This window comes from Saccostrea cucullata, unplaced genomic scaffold, assembly GCF_032062105.1.
Source record: "Saccostrea cucullata isolate Sc308-1 unplaced genomic scaffold, CSIRO_AGI_Scuc_v1 ctg1080, whole genome shotgun sequence".
NCBI lineage: Eukaryota > Metazoa > Mollusca > Bivalvia > Ostreida > Ostreidae > Saccostrea > Saccostrea cuccullata.
In genome coordinates, this window is record NW_026924105.1 from 24,076 (window position 1) to 47,182 (window position 23,107).

Sequence of the window (23,107 nt, forward strand, 5' to 3'; positions counted from 1 at the left end):
CTGTATCCGTAACATCAGGCGTTGTATTGTCATCAACCTTTGACATCTTGATGAGACTGAAGTCAAGTTCTTACTATTAGTGGCTTGTTCTCCTGACCAAGTCGCTAAAGTTTTAACTTTTGTCGTTCTTTCGTTCACGTTAGGATGTACAAAGATGCTGGGCGGAAATAACGTAATATACAATCTAGTAGCCGGACCCAAATATAAGAAGATTGTCTATCCGGAATTATTTACCAAACATTGTTACACATATGTGATTAACAAACAAAATATTACAAATAAAAAAGACTTCATTAAAATTATAGTAAAATAAAAATTATGACATTTACAATTATTGTTATTTTATATATGTTAAATACCAAAGAATATTATTGATATAAACGTACATCAAATGTAATGGCAACGATGGCAGATGGCTCCCAAATGAGTTAATCAAATGACCACGCTGCTTCCACAACCGCGTCCTTAGAAATCTTGGCCAAATCTCGATCTCTTGGAATCTTGGCCGACCAAATCTCTATCTCTTGGAATCTTGGCCGGTTATCTCGTAGAAGCTTGGGAATGATCGAGGTCACCCGGAATCTTGGCCATGGCCAGGGTTAGCTTGGGCATGCCAGGATGTAAACGGCCAGGGTACGCAAGCCAGGCTGGCATGGGATTGGCATACTGCAAACATGGATTGGCCAGGCTAGGGTGGACGGCCAGGGGTAAAGATGTAAACATGGGTTGGCTAGGGTGGACGGCCAGGGTTAAAAGACCCTGACCCTGGGAGTTCCAGGATGCAAGCATGGGAAGGCCAGGGTGGACGGCCAGGGTGTACATCATGGGTGGCCAGGGTTAAAACTATAGATTACATAGACCCTGACCCTGGGAGGTCCAGGATGCAAGCATGGGAATGCCAGGGTGGACGGCCAGGGTTAAAACTATTGATTACATAGACCCTGACCCTGGGAGGTCCAGGATGCAAGCATGGGAAGGCCAGGGTGGACGGCCAGGGTAGAAATCATGGGTGGCCAGGGTTAAAACTATAGAATATATAGACCCTGACGCTGGGGGTCCCCTATGGCTTTCCATAATAAACGCAGAGAGAAGGATTCTAGCAGCAGTTTTCATCGTACAGAGACTGCTTTTACATATTTTTTTTTTTACAGAAAGAAATTAATTATCCGCGCCGTAGTGTTGAACTCAGCTTTTTAATTATTTTTTTCTATTTATAGACTTCATGGTCACATGATAACATCATGGTGGAGTGCTTTTTTACCGTGTTAGTTCCATAGAAGTCGGTAGGACGTTTTAAGATAGAAACACTTTTATGGAGGACTTTACCGATTTTTATCGATGTTACATCTTACGAAACAGTGTAAATTCGCCGAATTATGACCTTTGTCATTAATATATATACATGTAATATGTAGGTCATATCTTTAATTTTTAATTTCCTTTCATTATAGCGGGCGCAAGATTCCCATTTCTACTTTCAGAAGAGTTGCTAGCTTGAAGAAAATCATTGCTTTTTTGTTAATTACAACATTTTTTGTAATGGTAAAAAATCTGCAAAGTTATAAAAATAAAATAAATAATTTTTCTGTATTTTGTCACAAGGTAAGCTTTCACTTTTTGGTATTTTCTTCACAATAATAATTCAATATTTTTATCAACGGTAATGCAAACACAACATACAAACAGTTAGAATGATGTTGAGCGACAAAAACTAAAGGTTTTTATGTGATTTGTAGCAAAATCAGAAAAAATAAGTTGTACCACAGGCCTTTGGATCGCTTAAAGCAATATGAGCTGCATTTTTGAGATTTTTTTTTTTTGCTGGTAAAATGTGTTATTATGATTAATCTGTATGTTATCTTAACCATTATGATCAATAAGACCAAAATAAAGTTTAAAAATGTTTCAGAAGAAATATTCTGTACAACCGAATATACATAGTATATAAGAAATCATTATTGTACAGGATGATAATAATTCAGTTTTGCTTCAATCAAAGCTTATAAAAAGTTCTTCCATATCAAATATGAACAAAAGAAATTTATAAACGTTCTATTTTCCTGTCAATGAAATGGTAAATAACAAATTTGAAATATTATTTTTTCGATGTCAAACATGCAGCTCATATTGCTTAAAAAAACTGTGTGTAGAAAAATATAAAGGTATGGAACTCTTACACTGGGTAACCGATTTCGCTAATAAAGTGTTTTTTAATCAAATGCTCTAATATTCTACTTTCTATTTAAATCTCTTTATAGATAAACATTCTTCATTTCTACCAAAGCTCATTCCGAAATTTTGTATACTTCTCGAGATATTCCAAAATTAATTTTAAAAATGACCTAATTTCTTCTACTTGACATAAGCTTGGCCCCCTCGTTAGTCACATGTAATTAGACGGTTTTTGAAGTGCAGCGAATTGGTTGCATAGTGTTTGCAAAATCTTTTAACATTTTAAAGTTGATTTTTTACTCCAGATTGTAAGGTTAAGTCCGTAATAATTCCTTTCGCGAAAAAGTATTTTGAAAACTTCTACATCAACAACTACACGCGGCCATGTTGAATATTAATGTAAAATAAGGTATGGTTGAACGATTTTTTTCCCGGAATGCATTATGTACTTCTCGATTTCCAAAATAATTATGCCACTAAAATGTTGTTGGTGACTTAGTAAGATAATATGATCAAATTATCTAAAACCTTGTAAAGCTCGAATGCAAATGAGCAAATATTCATTGAGTATAGAATAAATTCCTGGGAAAAGTTTTTCTTTCGTTCCCGCTTAACAATTAGGGAAGCTCTTTAAAGGCCCAAGCTGATGTTGAGTTAAAAAAATAGGTTAATTTTGTATTGATTTCAGAAGTATAAGAAATTACGGAATGAACTTTGGCAGTAATGAAGATTGTGTATATATGAATAGATATGGATAGAAAGTAAAATTGTAAAGCAATTGATTTAAAACAATTTTATTGGCGAACGTGGGTACCCTCTGACAAGAGTTCCCTACCTTTATTTTTTAACACCTTACTTTTTCTATGCGATCTATAGGCCTGTATTTATACATAGTTTACAGCCACCTCATTAGATACTTCAGACGTGAAAATCTTCTTGTGGGTTCGACATTTTTTATCTGAGGATTGACTCCATAGAAACTACACTCTCTTTGGCAACGCGCTGCACACTCCATAACTGATGTAGAATTGTGTACTCCTAAAAGTTCTTCATTTGACTTCTTATCATTCAGTTCCAGTTTTGCGGTGTATTTCCTCGAAATAATGGTATATTGGCACACCCAAAAAAGACCAAAACTAAAATACTTAAAGCTACTGGCTGCGTTGTGGGGTACCTGTAGAAATTCGCAATGTAGCATACAAAACACAAAATATAAATATTTAAACATACATCAGTTAATAAAATTTGACTGGCTAACGGTTTTGCAATCCGTGTGTTTCTTTACTCAGATATTGATTTGTTCGATGTGATATAAATTACTATAATTGTTTTCTTTGAAATTCCAGATATCAGAACGACCGTTTGGTTCTTATTATGTCATAATCCAATATCTATAGCATGTGTTATATAAGGTCAATGTGTGATTCATATTAAGTCATAATCAATATCTACCATGTGTTATATTAGGTCAAAGTGTGATTCTTTACAAAGAATTATCAATATCTATAACATGCGTAATATTTGTTTCCATCTTGGTATCTAAATAATCTACTTTTCACACATCTTGACTATACAAATTCTGGAAATTAAAAAAAAGATTTTTATTACAATGATGACTTTAACTTTTCTATCCTCGACTTACCTTACTTACTCAGTATGCAGCAATATACCTTCATCACCTGCATACGGAGTGTATATATCTCGGTTAATTCGATACGCAAGAGCATGCTCTTCGTATGAACAATTTTTAAAACGAGGTAAATCATTGACAAGCAAGTTGATGATATCAGCAGTCTCGTTTAAAGTCATAATTCTTTAAGTTCTATGGTCGATACAATGACCTTCTCAGCAAATACAATTTAGCATTGAGTCTAATGCTGACTGACGTTATTCATATTAATTGTTAGTCCATTATCAATACAGTGAATTGACGACGGATTTTCCCGTTATTTCCCGATTATGAAACACCATGAACACATGGCGCGTGTAACCAGTCAGCAGGGGATGCTCACTCCTCCATGGCACCTTATCCTACCTCTGATATTTGGGAGGTCTGTGTTTGCTCTAATCCTATTTTGTATTGTTTTGTGGACTTTGATTGTGAACACTGTTCGTTTCACCATATCCTTCTTGAGGCGTAAATACTATATACCTGTGTATATAATTCAGGAATTTATAGATAGCATGCTTTATTTTTATCACATGAACGCAATGGCAAAAATGGTCTAGTCAAATTTCTCTTCCTTGCATTTGATTAAAGATAGATATTTTTTCATAAAAATTTGTAATTTATGTTTAAAAACCTTTCATTGATAGTGAGACATTTTTTGCGTTGTACAGATCTGAACTGAAATTTTTAGATGAAAAACCCGGAAAATATATTTTTGCAATGTATCAAAAATGTGAATTTCTAATTTGATCCAAAAAATACAATTTTTGGGAATCAACACCACCTAACAGTACCTATTTTTTTTCATTCTTTAAATTGAATTTTTGTTTTGCCAAGGTTTGCTTATGCTCGTCATAAAATGTTCTATTTTTACATATGCTACGATGGAAAAAAAATGTATTCCCTTTGAATGTCTGTTTCATTTGTATAAACAAGATCAAATTTTATCAATTTTTACTGCATACAGGATGTAAAGCAACAAGTCATTTTAGATAAAATGGTATTAATCCTTAATCATACAAGTAAGATATGACAAAGATATAAATTTCTGAGAATGATATAATTTTTTTGTCCTTTTCTGCAGAACTTGACCTCAGCTGTTCATTTACGTTCCGTGCCAATGCAGTGGTATTTGACGACCATGAAAAACTATTTTTTTGAAATTTGGACACCAGTGACGTATCAGAATTTGAATCCCAACAAAGACAGTGAGACAGTAGTTGACCCAATCTTTGACCTCCTTTTGACTTATCATAATAACGGTAGGTGGCGCTAAGTGACTGAGAGGAACTACTGAACTACTATACAGGAGAAGTCGGAATAAAATTCTCCTTTATTTGTGAGGATTTGCCGTTTTATTTCGAACCAGAAGAGTGTTCAAAGGTTTTGCGTTTTTTTTTTATTATTTTACTGTGTTTAAGAGTATTCTGATACATAATGATAATGATTCATTTTCATTCAATAAAAATAATCATTTGCATTCATTATTTTCTTTTAAAATTTCATTAAGTACGATGTATTAAAAGTTCTGAATAATTAAAAGTAGTCGTCTCAAGTTTATATATGCAGTATATTCGTCTCCACGGAAGAAATCAAGATTTATTCTCATGCTTTCAAATAAACTATGGATAGCGTTTACATGGAGACAGGTTGTACATTGAATTGTGGCGTCTCGGTATATCTGCATATGAACTTACACTCAGATCTCTTCTCACCATACGTATAAAATGATATTTGGAACAAATTGTTTTTAAAAAGTACCGGTTATCCTTAAATCAGACGAATATATATTTTTTTCTCTGACGGTCGATCCCTCTGTCCGTTTGTCTGTCAGTATAGCTTTCAGTGTTAAAAAATAGCCCTGACCATAACGTTTGATTGGTTTCAGGTATGGATTTCATATTTCACAGGTTTATATAATATGACAGTACTTTTCCTAGGGTTTAAATGTTTTTTGTTTACATCTTGACCATCATTTTGGAATTTGACACACTTTTGGAAAATGTTCCCAAATCTAAACCTTGGTCATATGACTTATGGCTTACATATTTCACTGGTGTATTCCATTTGCAAAACTCTTTTTTGGGGTATAAGTATTTTTGACATTCTGATTTCGCTTTTTTAGTTTAATTCACTTTTGAATAAGTTTTCAACATTTAATCTTAGCCATAAATATCGAACGGTTAAGTCAAGTGATATCTACTCCTCATGTTTTGACACGACCTTCTCTTGCGTACCAGAAGTAATGACCTTTGACCTTGAACTTAAGGATTTTATCTGCTCTTAAAAAAATTACCTTAATCAAACCTCCTGAATGGTTAGTGCTTGGGATTTAGTATTTTACCGATTTATTATTTTTTGTGGTAAGACCTTCCCTTGAATGCCAATATTTTTATCCTTTTACTTATACCCCAAATTTGTACCTTCTTCTGAAAAAAAAACAACTTTGGTCAGAACTTTTGAATAGTTGAACCTGTGACTCTTATATTTCACCTTTGTATTCTTTGTAATTTTCTTTTGGGTATCATTAATATTGACTCCTTGACTTTGTCCGTTTTATTCTACTTTTGAAAATCACTAACTTTCTTCATAATAATTGAACTGTTGTAGCCTTTAATCAAACCAAAAATTTAAAATTTTTGGATGTACATAAACTATAATCTACACATTGCATAATAAAGAAAGACTTGTCTTAACACACATATCGATGTTTTATTGTGTCAAAACATACTGTATACAGGGAAATTTTTGCCCCCGTTTAATTTTCGCCCTTTTCGCCCTAGTCTGGCGTGGGCGAATTTAAAACGGGACGAATGCTAAGTAAACTGTATAATATCTTTTACAAAAATATTTTTGGGTGAATTTAAAACGGGGCCAACTTGTTTTCAGATGCGTAAGGGTGAAAATAACTCTGTATACAGTAAACATTGATTTTTGTTTTTGAAAGATGTAGTCTCATGATTACACAGGTATTTGCAAACGTATTGATAAATGCTAGATAGCTAAATTTTATGAGCAAAGACAGTTGCAGATATAAGAAAACATATTTTTTTTTTTAAAATGAATCAGTGTTTATTTCTTTACTTTTTCTAACTTCTTTAGCTGTTTGGCAAATTTGAATTACTTTTTTAAATACTTCAATTATCTCTGACGTAAATAACAATCAATATTTTTGGGTTTTCGCTTATGACATTGCTCTTGCTTGACTTTGAACGTTTGTGACGTTAGAATAAAATACATATTACACATTGTAACCGTTTACCCCCGTTCTGTGTTATGGTGTTTTGAAATAAAAAAAGATAAAAAAAAATCATATGATCGATAAGTCTACAATGACAGATCTTGTGCATCCATTTATTATTTTTCAAATGCTAATCTGTAGCAATAAAAGATAGTGATCTTCAGAATATGTTTTTTTTACTTTAAGATCATAATATACTATTGATAAAAATGTTAGACCTATCAAACGTTCGAGCCTTGCATCTCTGCGTTTCTTGTAACACGTTAAAGTCAAAATTTTTAAGATAAATTCATGGTATAAATGGTTTTGGGAGAAAAAAATATTCAGTCTGACGTCAACAATTATGTTTATTTTTTATGATATTAAAGAAATATAATAACATCTATTTAAGCGGTTCTGTATAGCAGATAAATGAAGGAAAAAATAGTCATCCAGTCTAAATACTGCATGGGGGGAAAAATAGGTTTTTTTAGGAGCATATTCTTAGACGTTGTATAATGCATAACATTAACATGAAATATACCTAATAATTTTCTCTTTTAATATTTTAAAATCTTAAGAAATGAAAGTGAATGGTGTAAAACACAGTAAAGCGTATTGCTCATGTGTCGGATAACACAGGTTCCATCGAATAGATTCAACAATAAAGTTTACTATATCCAAATTATCCGTCCAGATATCTTCATTTTTCATTGTTAGTAAAAATGAACGAAATGTTTCTAATTTTATATTTATTACAACACATATGAAGTACATCTTTAACTAAATACATTCAGTAGGAAAAAATACAACAATTTACATATTGCTTTAAAGAATAGTTCAACATCCTTCCTTTACCGAAAACATATTGATTTACATATTTTGTCACTTGATGTAAAAAAATATTTTAAAAAAGAAACCCTCGATAAATATTAATTGAAATCGGGTTTGTCTTGATGGTGGATGGTGTTTTATCTGTTAAACATAAAAAAAATAAATAAATACTAAACAAGACTCAAGAGCACTACTGCTACACTGGCTGCCATGTTGAAAAGTGAAATGTCCCAAGGTACAGAAATAGCATATTTTTTTCAAAAAAAAAAGAATATTCAAACCATTAGAAATTTTTACGGAAATACCGGTACGAGAAAACTTGTTATAAAGATTTATTGGTGTTTACCTAGTGACGTTTTATCATCATCAAGGTCCCCCTCACATACATCCCCCACTCAACGGTAGGAGACCACGGGTCAATCCAGTGTCCCGGGGACCAGCGACCGTTAAGGAAGGCCCGGTGACAGATATTAAACCACCAGCCTCCTCCATTACTGGCAGCACAGTTATGATCACCATACACGTCGTTATCTCTGTCTGAAGTGGAGAAGTCCATCCCAGACAGATCGTAGTAGATTGGATAACCAGTGTCTAACATACTGTCACCTATAGATGTAAAATACATGTATCTCATACAGAATGAACTGTTTTATTTAAGCATTAAATGGTATTTATCATCGATAATAAAGTTTCATGACTGCAACGGCTTGTTAGGGCTTAAATTTATCTTTTCAATTCATTTGACATTTTTACCCCGCGGGGATCCGGGTTAGAATAGGTCCTCAGTACCCCCTTGCTTGTCGTAAAAGGCGACTAAATGGGGCTGTCCTTCGGATGAGACCGTATAAACCGAGGCCCTTGTCACAGCGGGTGTGGCACGATAAAGATCGCTCCCTTCTCAAAGGCCCTGAGTGCCGAGCAAAGGCCTAAATTTGCAGCCCTTCACCGGCAATGGTGAGGTCTCCATATCAGTGAAATATTCTGGAGAGGGACGTAAAACAGTATACAATCAATCAATCAATCAATCAATTTATTTGTCTTCACTGCAACTTTGATATTGATTTCAAAACCCCTGTTTTATCTTAAGATCAAGTTATATATCATGGAATTGACATTGCCAAAATTTTTTGTTCAATGTAAGCATGAATGTTGACTTTCCCTTATGACATAGCGTTTCCGGATTGTTCGTCAATTGTGACATCAAAATAAAACGCATAATTTAAGCTTTTAACCCACATACCGTGTTTTTGTGTATTGTATGTAGTAGGTTGTTTCACAGTTTGTTAGAAATCTACGCGTGAAATGTAAATAAACCAGATTAATCTTATTGTCGGCGGGGGATTCTCACTCCTCCATGGCACCTGATCCCACCTCTGATGTTTCGGGGGTCCATGTTTGTTCTGGTCTTATTTTGTATTGTTTTATGGACTTTGAGATTGAATACTGTTCGTTATCTCCATATCCTTCCTCATTGTCAAAAATACTGAAGAACGTAGGAAAAAGACTAGTGGTTTTAAATAGACTGATGTAGTGTGTAAGTTATTTTTAGCATGAGGCGTGAGTATAAAAGTTACCGGTTAGGCCAGAGTGGTCAGATCAGGCGGATGCAATATTGTACTTGTCCTTTACATTCTCAGGGTGTGGTGAATTCTACAATTTATAGGGACTGTTAAACTGGTAGCCATTAGAATAAGGAAGGGTTGTTTGGACTGGCATATTTTCTGTTTTCCCTACGCAGCACAGTTAAGGTTACAGTAAGAAGGCAGGGCCTAATTTGTACGGGAAATGTTTACTATGACGTCACACATAACATAAGGTCTTCAAAATACCACAAAACTAAATTATTTACTATTTCAAACAGCTGGATAGCTGTATACTACATACAAACTTACTATAAAATGCAGTTTTGTCGTTTGTTAAATCCCACACAACAGTATATAAACGATGCATCGATCGCAATGCACTTGTCAATGTAACGTCATCTCGGAAAAATGACGCAGTTTGTACACAGTGAGAGGCTGATCAAGTCACATTTTGTAAAATAAAAAATGTCTTTTTTTCTCAAATAAAATATTATTTGCAGTAAAATAAAAAGCCGTTAACTTGGATGCGATGTCTATTTTAGTATTTTATTTATAAACTGTACGTGCATTCCCCAGACAAGCGATACTGTCGTGTGTTTGTATGCAGATTCATTAAATAAGCAATGGAAGTACCTAATAAATCTATTTATTGCAAGGGCATACCCTCAATGTATCTTGTCAAAATTTTACACATAAACTCAAGAAGCATTAAAATATTTGAAAAGTGCTGCGAACCTCTTGAAATCTTGCAAATAAATTAATTATAGCTATATTTAATGTAGTTGACCAGCAAAATATTCAACCTGCCGTCCAACAAATTAAATTCTACCAATTAAAAAAGGTAATCTATATAGGTTCGCAGCACTTTTTACAAACTACATATAGTGTTGAAAAGGATTATAAAATAAACTAAAATTTTTAACTTGGTTATGCCCTTGCAATATTGAAATTTATAGATGACCTCTAAACTGCAAGTATAATTGCCAAAGTCATGTGATGTCAACATCACATGACAAGTCTAAATAAAAAATCTAAATGTCCCCAACATGTAGATTTAAACCACATTACATTTTTGATATCAGTGAATTCCTAAAAAGAATCGCCCATCCTAATAAAGTATGTATTTTTTTATCTTAAAAAAATCGCCAATATTTCCGTTCGTAACCTTAACTGTGCTGCGTATCTCACTAGTCGGTAAGCGTGTTTGTTTTGTTGGTCAATTTTCACTGTTGTAAGTATGTTCTTTTGCTTGCTTTTTGTGTAAAGTTATTTTAGGGTTAGTTAAACGTGTGATATTTTCAGTGCGTATAGTGTAGAAGGAGTGAGGAGTGTTTGGTGTAATTCCTCGACGGCTACCTATCCAGCATGGATGGTCATGCTGGTGCTGATGCTGTATGGTTTTAAGGACCCAATACGTTCTTTCCAAGCCGGAGGGTGAGACCAGCGAGTCCGGGCCTCCAACTAACGTGGTGAATCATCTATAGGCGATTATCCGCATGTGTGTTTATAGGGGCAGATCAGCACGTGGTGGCGGGAGTACTTCAGCGTGACTAGTGTCGTGAATAGTGAATTTCAGTGAATTGTGTTTCTAAATAGAATTTGAGAAAAGAAATTCCAAAACCTATCATACAGTTTCTTTATTAAAGTGAACTTTGTTTCTAATTTCTAATAAAGAACAGCTAAATGTTAATCTTAATATCTGATACGTGAATTGAACAAAAAGACTCTTGATTCAAAGTTATTTATATTGTATCAGATATTTGTTAAACTTACTTCTGTTTAATTTCATTTCTATTTTGAGTGTGGTGTGATGGGAGGGAGAAAGAATATTATCATTATTTTTTTTGGTTTGGGGACTATTCCTTTTGGTGGAAGGATATTTAGCATAAAATTCTGCAAATCTGCACATTTATAAAATTTAATGTAATGGAAATCTAGCCTCACATACTTTTAATCGGAGAATATTTTCCGTTTTGATATTGCTAAAAATATTTAATATAGGTCTTAATTTCTATTTTTAGACGAAGTTTTACACCTTCCCTCAACAAACTTTTCCAAAAAATGAAAATGTATTAAAGAAGTCAAGGTCAAATTTACACCATTTTTTGACTGAAAATCACATATTTTGACAAATATTTCAAAAATAACATCACAAACCCCATCTTTTTCTTTCATTATTTTAATTTTCTTGATACTTGTGACTGATGAGCATTCAAGTCGTAAAAAGTTTGATATAAGAAAATTTTTCATTGCCTATTTAAGTTTTTATTACCCCCAAATATGCTATTTTTTTAGTGCAAAAAGGTCACACAATAATTTGCGCGCAATAAATTGCACGATTTGTTTAATGATAAATATTATTCAAACTATTTTACGTAAAATAAGATTATATTTATTACCATGCTTACATCTAATCAATATAATAAGGGTTAGAGTAATTAACCAAAGAGATGTAATTTAAGTGCAAAAAGGTCAACTTAAATGTACCGTAGATCAGTAGGATGCACACTGACCCTCTATTTTCTTTGCGATTTTGAGTTACACTTTATGAGTACTTATCCAAAATATACCTCTCAAAAAATCCTTGATATACCAAATTTCAGGAGTGACCTACCTTAAACATTTGAAACTGGAAAATTAAAAGGATTAAATAAGAAAAACTACCCCTGGTATCTTGAAGAAATGCCTGGTAAGGTCATTTTTGTGATTAAGAAGGACATGGATATAACAAACAGTATTAAATCTCTAAGTCCATAAAACAATACAAAACAAGAGCAGAGCAAACACGGTTCCCCCAAACATCAGAGGTGGGATCAGGTGCCATGGAGAAGTGAGCATCCTCTGCCGACCGGTCACACCCGCCGTGTGCTCCTTGTCATGATCAGGAAATAACGGGAAAAATCCGTCGTCAATTCAGTGTATAAAATAATGGACTAACAATTGGTATGAGAAACGTCAGTCAGCATTTGACTAAAGGATAAACTGTATTTTCTGACAAGGTTATTGTTTCGACCAAGGAACTTACAAAATTATTACTTTAAACGAGATTGCTTATATTCTTGATTCGTTAACTTCCTTGTCAATAATTTACCTCGTTTTGGAAATTGATCATACGTAGAGCATGCTCTTGCGTATTGAATCAGCTGAGATATATATATTCCGTACGCAGATGATGAAGGTATATTGATGCATAAGTAAGGGAAGTTGACGATAGAAAAGTGAAGGTCATCACGTTTATCATATACTGTAGAATCACAAATTTTCGTGGGGGTTTAATTTTCGTTGTTTTCGTGGTATGACAAGACAAGTAGCTTGGTTGTCAGATTACAATTAGTGTTTCAGTGTATAAACAAGTTTTAGTAGTAATATTTCAATGGTAAAATCTTATAAAATTTCTATATTATTAAGGAACGTCTTGTTTGCCCTTAAATGCATTCACTTACCTAGGGTCCCCGTGGCAGGTCCTGCAAGAAAGAGTTGATATTTCTCTGTTTCGTTGGAGACAGAGAATCTATCGTACATTTCATATAGCGTTGTACCATTCTCGAGAGTGATGGAAACATAAAGGGATGAGGTTTCTTTTGTTAATTGATGCATAACGTCATTTCCTGCATAAAGCAATATTTTAAAATCAACAATAAAATTGTTTTCAAAACAAAAATTAATTAATACGAAATATACTTAAATGAAAATCAAATTATCATCTTAGTTGTAGATATAAATGCTAATTGTGGCTTCATTAAGACCATGCCGATAAGTGATTTCTTTCTCTTGTTTTCATTATTTTCAAATTTAGATTAACCCCTTGCATTGACCTAATAAATGTAACTTTTTTAAGCTTTATTTGGTCAATGCCATAATTTAGCCTCGTGCACGTATTCCGATGTTCTAAAAGCATTGTGAAGTCATCTGCCCCCCCCCCCCCCCCCAACCCCATAACAATATTGTTCAATATTGAAGCGAATTATGAATTTTCCTTTAAAATAAAGAACTAACCAATCCAAACATCTTGTTCTGGCGAACCAAAACCATTTTTATATGCTGTCCAATCTTTGTCAAAACTCAGGGATCCATTAACACGTTTCTGGATTACCTTTAAAAGTTAGCATACATAGCCACAAAAAATCATTGTATTGAATAATTTTATGATCATAAAGTTTTGATACAAACTGAAACTTTTTTATGTTTTATATTCTTTGGAACAACAAAACAACATGTACAATACGCTCATTGAAATAAACTGCAATGCGGGTTTTCTCGGCGGATGTAAAAAAAACTACGCAGGCTAACTCGAGATACCAGCATACATTTGAAAGTCATATAATTCAAGATTGATGACAATTTCACTATAAAGTTTTTGTTTAAAACCAAGAACTTTTTTAACAAGAATTCATTAGTTATTTCAACACCAGTGCTAAATTGTGAAATATCCCTATTTCCGGCTCTAAATATAAGGGAGTGAGTGGGTTGGTTTCCACTGAAATTTTACCAAAAAGAATCATTATATCTGAAATAAACTTGAATATGAATTAGTGTTCGTCTTTTAAATTTTATGCATATAAAAGTAAGCATATTTATCTCAATCGTGTGGGAGATACTGCTCATAAGATAAACATATGCTTTATTTATGGAATTTATGCTTTATCAAAAGCAATTCCGACTTTTAACACGATCCCCCGCTTTAAGATTTTAATTTATTGAAACTTTTATTTGTGAAAATTATTATCCTTATAAAATGAACGATAAAGATTAATAATATCGTTAAAAGTAAGTAACAGACTTGCATATGTCAAAGAAATGTCTTATTTTATCAAGGAATCTGTATTGGGTAATTGAAAACAGATGTTTTCCCCCCTTTCATCGTTTTCGGGTAAAGTGAAGCCTAGCAGTTAAGTTGTTGTTATAAGAAGCCTTTAACATCTTAAACAATGCTTCTTATAGTATACTACGTATGACTATCTGTACCTAGTAATTTAAGTCTAATTTAAAAAGAAATTGCAGATAGCAAAAAGTATTCAAACTCAAGGTCCATAAAACAATACAAAACAAGAGCAGAGCAAACACGGTTCCCCCAAACATCAGAGGTGGGATCGGGTGCCATGGAGAAGTGAGCATTACCTGCCGACCGGTCACACCTACTGTGTGCTCAATATCATGATCGTGAAATAACGGAAAAATCCGTTGTCAATTCAGTGTATAAATAATGATCTAACAATTGATATGAAAAACGTCAGTCAGCATTTGTCTCAATGATGAATTGTATTTGCTGACAAGGTCATTGTATCGACCATAGAACTTACAAAATGACACCTTTAAACGACACTGCTGATATTCTTGTTTCAAGTTACGAAATGACACCTTTAAACGAGACTACTGATATTCTTGTTTCAATAACTTGCATGTCAATAATTTACCTCGTTATAGAATTTTTCGTACGTAGTGCATGCTCTTGCGTATCGAATTAATTGAGATAAATGCACTCTGCATGCAGGTGATGAAGGTACAAGTAGTCTTGTCTAGCACGTTTTGATTGATTGATTGATTGTATATTGTTTAACGTCCCTCTCGAGAATTTTTCACTCATATGGAGACGCCACCACTTGCCGGTGGAGGGCTACAAATTTTGTCCTATGTTCGGCACTCAGGGCCTTTGAGCAGTGAGGGATCTTTTTCAGGCCAGCACCTACTGCGACACTGGGCCTCGGTTTACACGGTCTCATCCGAAGCACCGGCCTCCCCGTCCCACAGTGGGATTCGAACCCGCGACGTTATCTAGCACGTTTTGTACTGCCACCGCACTAAAGGTTAGTTCTCTCCATCCATGGTCCTTACGACTTGAAGTCAAAAGTTCGTTTGATGTAAAGTTCCAGCAACTGTACCATAGGCCTAACGTTTTCAAAGACGCAGATAGGAAAATTTAGAAAAAATGAACACGATCTACTTTCTTTTGAGGCATATCAAATCAGTGGTGTTATGTCGTCAAATAAAACGCCATCCATTGGAATTTGCCATCATTCATTTACTTTTATTAAAACGAAAGTCTCATGAGATAAATATAACATCAATAATTGAGTAACTTGGTATTGGCTTTATTGAAACTCGTTGATTGAACTCGTTGGAATGCTGTATATTCGCTCGGCAAGCCTCACTAATATATACACAATTTCAACTCGTTGGATGAAGCCAACATAAAATCACACAATATAAATATCCTTTATCTTTTAATGGACGTTGAGATTGAATACTGTTTGTTATTTCCATATCCTTCTTTAGTAAAATACAATATTTAGTTGTTAAGCACTTGAAAAGCATTTTTCTCTTTTTTCTGTCTTAAGACATATGCCCCAGCCTCCCATGCAACACAAAAAACTTCGGTAAGAATTTATGATATGGCAGTCCATATTACCAATAAAAGTTGTTTCATAGAAGGAAAGTGTTTGAAAAATACATTCCGTTTTCCATTGATTTCTAGTAAAAAAAAAAGTGCGAACTTTACCAAAATTTTAGAGTTATCTCTCCTTCCTTTCCCAAATAAGAAATGTTTTTTTGAAAATCCATATAAATACATTTATATATGTATATATATATTAAAAATCATTCCAATATCGTAACTCTTTTTTCTACGCGTGAGAAGAATACGATCATCCGCAGTTATTTGGTGTTTTGCTTTTTCAAAGGTATGCCTAGAATTTTGGCGTATATTAATTTAGTGGACACTTAAGCAATATTTTGTTTAGTTTTGTGAATTATTTGTGGTTAAATCAGACAGACTTGTCGTGTTGGGGTACACAGGATGAAAATCCACCATTCAGTCGACTGAATAGTAACTGAAAGGTCACTAAAAAGACTTTTTTCATGTGACCTTTCCGTGATCATTCAATTACGATTCAGTCAACTGAATGGCACATACATTTCAGTGACCTTTCAGTTACAATTCAGTTGCACCTTTCAATTGAATAATCGGCTTCTTCGCAGGTAGGTTAAGGCTTCAACCAAATATTCTACATGCCTCTATGATATGACGTCATAGTAAGCTATATGACGTGAAGTTTAGAGAAAGACAATTTCTTATAATCGATATTTAAGATTTATTTGAGGTCGTAAAAATTAATCAAAATCTGCAGAGGCATTATACAAACAGAATTTTGTCGTTTCTGGGTCTCTGTAGTTATCACATGAGTAAAATACCGAACCAGTGACGTCATAACTGTTGATCCTGCAGAATCAGAGTGAAAGTGAAACGTAACAAGAATTCATGTAAACAAACACAAGGAATCGGAGTTTAAAAGCATTTAGAATGAATGTCATGTGTGATTCATGTGAGAATAAAGCTTATGAATAAGTTATGGTAATATACTTCAACAATTTCGTCGTAAAATTAAAGCAGGGAGGGTGTTTACTTGCCGATCAGCCTTTTCTCTGTCGTTCGTAACAAATAAGATGCAAAAGTTCAACACTACGCCGCACACTTTGAAACTTAATTTTTGTTTCTATCTAAAGTTCTTATTCTATTGTTTTTTGGAAAGTGCAGCTAGAACCGTATGGTGTACGGGAATTAATGCATTTTTTTTTCAATGTTATGAACAAAATGTAAAAAATTTGGTAAGGATTCATCAGAAAGTGTTGAATAATTATTTCTGTGATAGGACAGTAGGATTCTAGCAGCACTTTTTCATGGTACAGAGATGTTTTTACATAATTATTATTACAAATTGAAATCAATTATCCCCGGGGTAGTGTTGAACTTTTCACTTTTTCATTAAGGCATAATTTCGAATTATAGACGTCACGTGGGGACGTCGTGGTGAAGTGCTTCATGTAGTATAAGATCCATTGAAGTCAAAAGAATGCATAATTATAACAAAAAAATTATGTTTGACTTTTCCGATTTAACAGTGTAACCTAATTATAAAAAAGTGTTAATTCGCCGAATTCTGGTCCATGTGATGCCTTAACATACCTGTGAAGGTGTTAGTAATATAGATTCTGTCTCATCATTTAAAATATTTCCATGAAAAATATGCGTATAAGCACTTTAGAATGTGTTATACGGCATTAATTTAAATTTTGATTCGACTATCGGATCATCATTTTTTATCACTTGAAGAATTTTCGTTTTCTAAATCTAATTAGAAAATAATTTTAAATTATTATCATTTATTTTATAAAATTATAATGATTATTTACACATATTTATAAGGTACCTGAACTTATTTACGATAAGAAAAAAGACACAATTAAGATTGAATAATAAATCAATATTCAAAATATTGCTTCATTGTTAAGGAGAAATATCTTATTATAAATTAATGAGCTAGTGAAAAAGCGCTAAATTGAGTCTAAAATATCACTGAAAGGTGACGGAAATGTAACTGAAACACGACGAAAAGGTCACTGAAAGTTGAGAGAAAGGTCACTGAAAGTTGACGAAAAGTCACTGAAAGTTGACGAAAAGGTCACTGAAAGTTGACAAAAATGTGTCCACTGAATGGATGCTGAAAGGTACTTAAAATGTAACTGAAAGGCAACTGAAAGGTCACTTAAATGTATGTGCCATTCATTGGCTGAATTGTACTGTAAATTCACATTTTTGAAGGTTTTTTTGGCATTTCTTGAAGTGCAATCCTTATAATTACATTATACATATCTAAAAGCACAAAACATATACTCAATGTTTGAGTGTCTTGGCAATGGAGTCTCAAATTTAGGTGAGGTTTTTGCGAAAGTTTCTTCATGGGTAAAAGAAAATGAAAATAATATTTAAATATTTTTTTACAGAAAAAACAGATATTGTTAATTTATAGCTTCAACACGTTGTAAAGGAACATGAAGACAAAATATGGACTATTTTAGCGATCAAAATTCTAACCGGCTACTTACAAAACGCTTAAATAAGGTAGAATAAGCAACCTCTTAAATAGCGTACTTTAGAGTATTAAGTTAATTATATACCGTCCATCCTCCACCCAGTGTCGTCATGTCACAATATACAGGGACAGGAATCGTAGTGGCCCCATGGGGATAGATGACATACACCCCAGAATTCCTGTATCCATCTGATTGAAGATCCTTACAATCGCTGGGCATAACTAAAGCAGAAAACCAACTTACAATCCAGAAAAATAGCTACTATGAGTAATTAAGGAATGAAGCGATTTATATAAAAAAAAGCGTCAACTGACCCAAGTTACGTTATATCGTATAAGAGAAGTTGAAATGAGTTTTATCCCTTATAATTTAATTTCAGTGTAGACAACAAGACAATTTTTCATCCAGAAAAGGCTTTAAATTTAGCATATTTTAAAAGTAACATCAAGCGGGGTAATGTTTTTTTTACGTAATTCATTATGCCGTAGGTAGGTTATGTTATACAAAATGAATAAAATCTTCTATCCAATCAAATGCTGTGTTACAATTAAATCAAATCATTAAGAAATATTGATGGAATCATACTACGAATTAACAAGAAGAGAGAAGAAGCATAATACCCGTACGAAGGACTAAAGTTTTCTGCTGATTAAAGCTAAGATGTGAACTATACAATGTAAATTTTCTTAAGCATGTTCTTATTACGAAAGTTGAAATGATTAGAAATAATAAGACAGGACAATTACTTAGATCTAGTAAATTATGATGAACAATAAAGTTCCATGATCTTTATCTGTTTTGTGGCAAATAAAACATAGAAAATAACAGTTTTACATACAGTCATGTGAGTAATATCTCCAACCACCCTCATTAGACACTCCCGACGTGAAAATATTCTTGTGTGTCCGACATTTCCTCATCTGAGGATTAAACCCATAGAAACTACACTCCTTTTGACACCGCGCTCCACACTCTATAACGGATGTAGAGTTGTATTCTTCTAAAAGTTCTTCGTTTGATTTGGTATCGTTCATTTCCAGTTGTGCTTTGAATTTTCTCGAAATAATGGTAGACTCGCACACCGCAACAAAGACCAAAACTAGAATAATTGAACAAAGAGGGCCCATATCGTAATTTGTACTTAAAGCTTCTGGCTGCGTTGGGGGTAACTTTGATATTTTGTAATGTAGTATACCAAACACCAAACATAAATATCAAACTATATATCAGTTACTGAAGATGACTGGCTAATATCAAACTATATATCAGTTACTGAAGATGACTGGCTAATATCAAACTATATATCAGTTACTGAAGATGATTGGCTAACGGTTACGAGCTCAGTGTGTATCATACATTAAAATATTGATTTGTTGAATCTGAAATAAACTAGTGCTAATTATAATGGAAACAGTTACGGATGTTTGCCAAAGGCTCCGCAAGTCCCTTTTGGTGCCCTTGTGAAGACAAATAATGACTCCTATAGAAAATTGACCAGGGGTCATTTTTCGACGCTGAAAAGTATCATCACTCAAAAAATTTGCATAACCCAAGTGACGAAAAATGACCCTCGTAGAATAATGACTCCCTGGTGGATTTAGGTTAAAGTCTTTACGGGGCAATAAAAATAAATAAAGGTACCTTAAGGCCGAAATACTCACCTGGGCTAAATAGGGAATAAATTGGTAATCTTGATCTCATTAAATTACACAATTATTGCTTCTTTGAGGTCAATGCGATGATTCAGACTGTAAAAGAGTAAAAGATTTATCGAGCTCAAAGGGCTAGGTGGACATTGTTTTTTTTTTTCGCTTATGGAGAGTCATCCTACTGACTGAAAAATATCACAGTATTATATAACTAGTTTTGTACCCCCGTCTAAAAGCGGGAAATGATGTAGGAATAATTATGTCCGTCTGTTGTCTGTTACGCTTTGAGTAACCCCTCTCTGATGCAGAACTCCTCTCTTACTGCTAAATTAAATTGAATGAGTCTTTCACGTACAGAAATTTTGTTACACAGTTTTATTGTGCATCTTCTACTGTACTCTTTGATCTGACACATACAGTGTTAATGAATAAAATGTCACTTAGTCAGCTCAGTGCTTACATAACCCCGGGGCTTATCATTGCATAATCAATGCAATAGAAAGACAGTTTCTTAAGGTAGAACCTATGTCGGAGAAGTCTTTGTCAAAATATTTCCAAACTTTTCATAATGATAAATTAGCACCCTCTTATCAATCAGTCAAAAGCACATGACATGTTTTCTTGCTATTAAATGTAGTGCAGGCGGTTAAACATGGAATGATAATTATATTTTATGACTTCACAATTTCAGTCATTTTCAGGGGTACTTGTCATGCAAAGAAGACAAAAAATCAAAACTTTACCTCTTTAAGCATCGTTGTTTTAATTGTTTAATAATTGAACAGTATCAAACAATATTTCCCGAGAATTAATTCTTTTTTATCCAATTGACATAAAGATAAGTCCACTTTTAAAAAACTATAGGCAAATGAACTCTATTTATTTTCAGTCAATTTTCCACCCTACAATTGTAAATATTTTTTTCAGAAGTCTTTGTCACAACGTTTTCAATTTTTAATATGATAAAGAACATACCCAAATAATTACAAAAAGTGATTAAAATATATACATTTCTCTTCTTACTAATGAGAGATAGGTTATTTACCGATCCTAATATTCTTGACCTTTTTGCACTTACACGGGATTTAATTATTAAATGACTGTTTGGGGTTACTTTCAGATTAAAAATTTTATCAAAAATTGTAGTTTTAATTTTAAAAGATCATATTTTATAGAAAAAATTGTAAATTTTTAATCAATCGTAATGAAACTCCGGGCATATGAATAAGTAACAAATAATTATGAAAAAGAATAGATTTCACAAATGTACACAAAATCACACGATCTACAACACGAACATCTTTGACTTGGACACATTTCATCAATATTTTACAACTATTTAGTTGGCAACTGGAGATTTTTTAGGATTTTTGCATTCTTTCAAAATAGTTACATGTACATACAATTTACATTATTACAATAACTTGTATACATTGTTATTTCAATACACAAGATAGTCTTGGATTTATTAACTTAATTAAGGTCAAGATGTATTAATTGAAAGGTGCCTACAGGTTTCTCTAATTCAAGAAAAATATTTTATTAAGCATTATAACAAAATAAAAAGAATATAGATTATATCGGCATAATCTTAAATTGAATTCTGTGAATATATTTTCTACAATTTTTATTGAAGCTCTAAAGTACGGGAAAAAGTGACATTGAATCAATTATGACGTCATGATGGATCTAGCACAGACTAAACACATTCACTAGTTATGATGTCAAACGACGTAGGTTCTACGTTAAGTAAACTCCTATACTTTGCCTGAGGCATATTACCTGGCCAGAGGACTGTGTGCGTTCAAGCGAGAATTTATTTAACTCCTCTGTTTGCATTGTATAAACTTAAGTATCACAGCATATAAACAGGTCATTTAGGAAATAATTATACTGTTGTGTATATTTATTAATTATGAAATTATGAAAAGCACCAATCACTCTGTGTTCATTGATTAATTGATTGATTGTATATTGTTTAATGTCCCTCTCAAGAATTTATTCACTCGAATAGCTAGCCGGTGGAGAGCAACAAATGTTGTCCTATACTCTGCACTCAGAGCCATTTGGCAGGGAGGGATCTTTTTCTTGCCAGCACCTACTGCGACACGGGACCTCGATTTATACAGTCTCTTCCGAAGGACCAGTCTCCAAGACCCACAGAGAGATTCGAGCCCGTAACATTAGGTTTGACTCCTTTCTTTGCGACTCTAAAGCAGACGCTCTAACCACTGCACCACACTGCACCCATCTGTGTTCAATAATCCATAAGTGAAAAAAAGAATTAGATATATTTACTGATCAGTACGTACTGGTCCCTGCCGATAAAGCAGGTAACAACATTTGTTTTAAGGCTCATTATATAATGCATGTCAGTAGATGCATCTTGGGTCTTTGTAAAATGTCGATTAAAACGTAGGTCACGATGACTTACTTTTGACATTTTATGGCTATATTTAAGTACCTTAAGTATTTATTGTAAGCTGATGCATTTGGGGTCTTATGATACTAATAGAGTTGAAGGCTTCTAATAGAAATGATAGATTGTACAATTTATCAGAAGAGCGATTCAAGGCCCTTGGACCTCTTGTTAATTTAATCGGGTAACCTCCATATTTACTTCAAAATGCATTCAGGTGTTGCAGAATTTCGGACACATATGACCAGTTTCTATAGTAGTTACTTCTATAAAGTATATGTGTGCTGATAGATCATCCGGAGTTATTCAATTTCACAGTTATTAGAAAATCAATAGATTTTTTTCCCTTTTTTTCGTTAAAATAACGTAAATAAGCTCTCTTTAAAATTGAATAATACGTTTAGTATTCACGAAATGGTTCCTACACTTCATAAAGGACATCGTCAAATATGTAAGTTGATCTTGTAAATTAGAAGTCCAACGAAAAAGCTCTTAGGCAGCGTAAAAGGCTAATAAAGAAGGGAAAAGCTAGGGAGAGAGAGAGAGCTTTGGAGCTTAGAGTTTCAAAACAATGTTAGCTAAATAACATTTACTGTAATCTTGAATGCATAATATTCAAAAATGCCATATATTTCTTCAATTGAAATATCAGTGTGTAAACAAATTAAACTATTTACTTTTTTACGTATCCTA

At 33.3% G+C, this 23,107-nt stretch overlaps 1 protein-coding gene across 1 annotated transcript; it reads right to left on the minus strand.

Moving 5' to 3' along the window:
* Positions 1-8,241: 8,241 nt before the first annotated feature.
* LOC134265724 (microfibril-associated glycoprotein 4-like) lies at positions 8,242-19,473 on the minus strand. The gene is made up of 5 exons (XM_062747947.1): positions 19,185-19,473; positions 18,431-18,567; positions 13,475-13,571; positions 12,922-13,086; positions 8,242-8,501 (listed from the first exon to the last, which is right to left on the minus strand). The coding sequence occupies exons 1-5, from the start codon at positions 19,471-19,473 to the stop codon at positions 8,242-8,244; spliced, it is 948 nt and encodes a 315-aa protein (XP_062603931.1).
* Between the last annotated feature and the right edge of the window lie 3,634 nt (positions 19,474-23,107).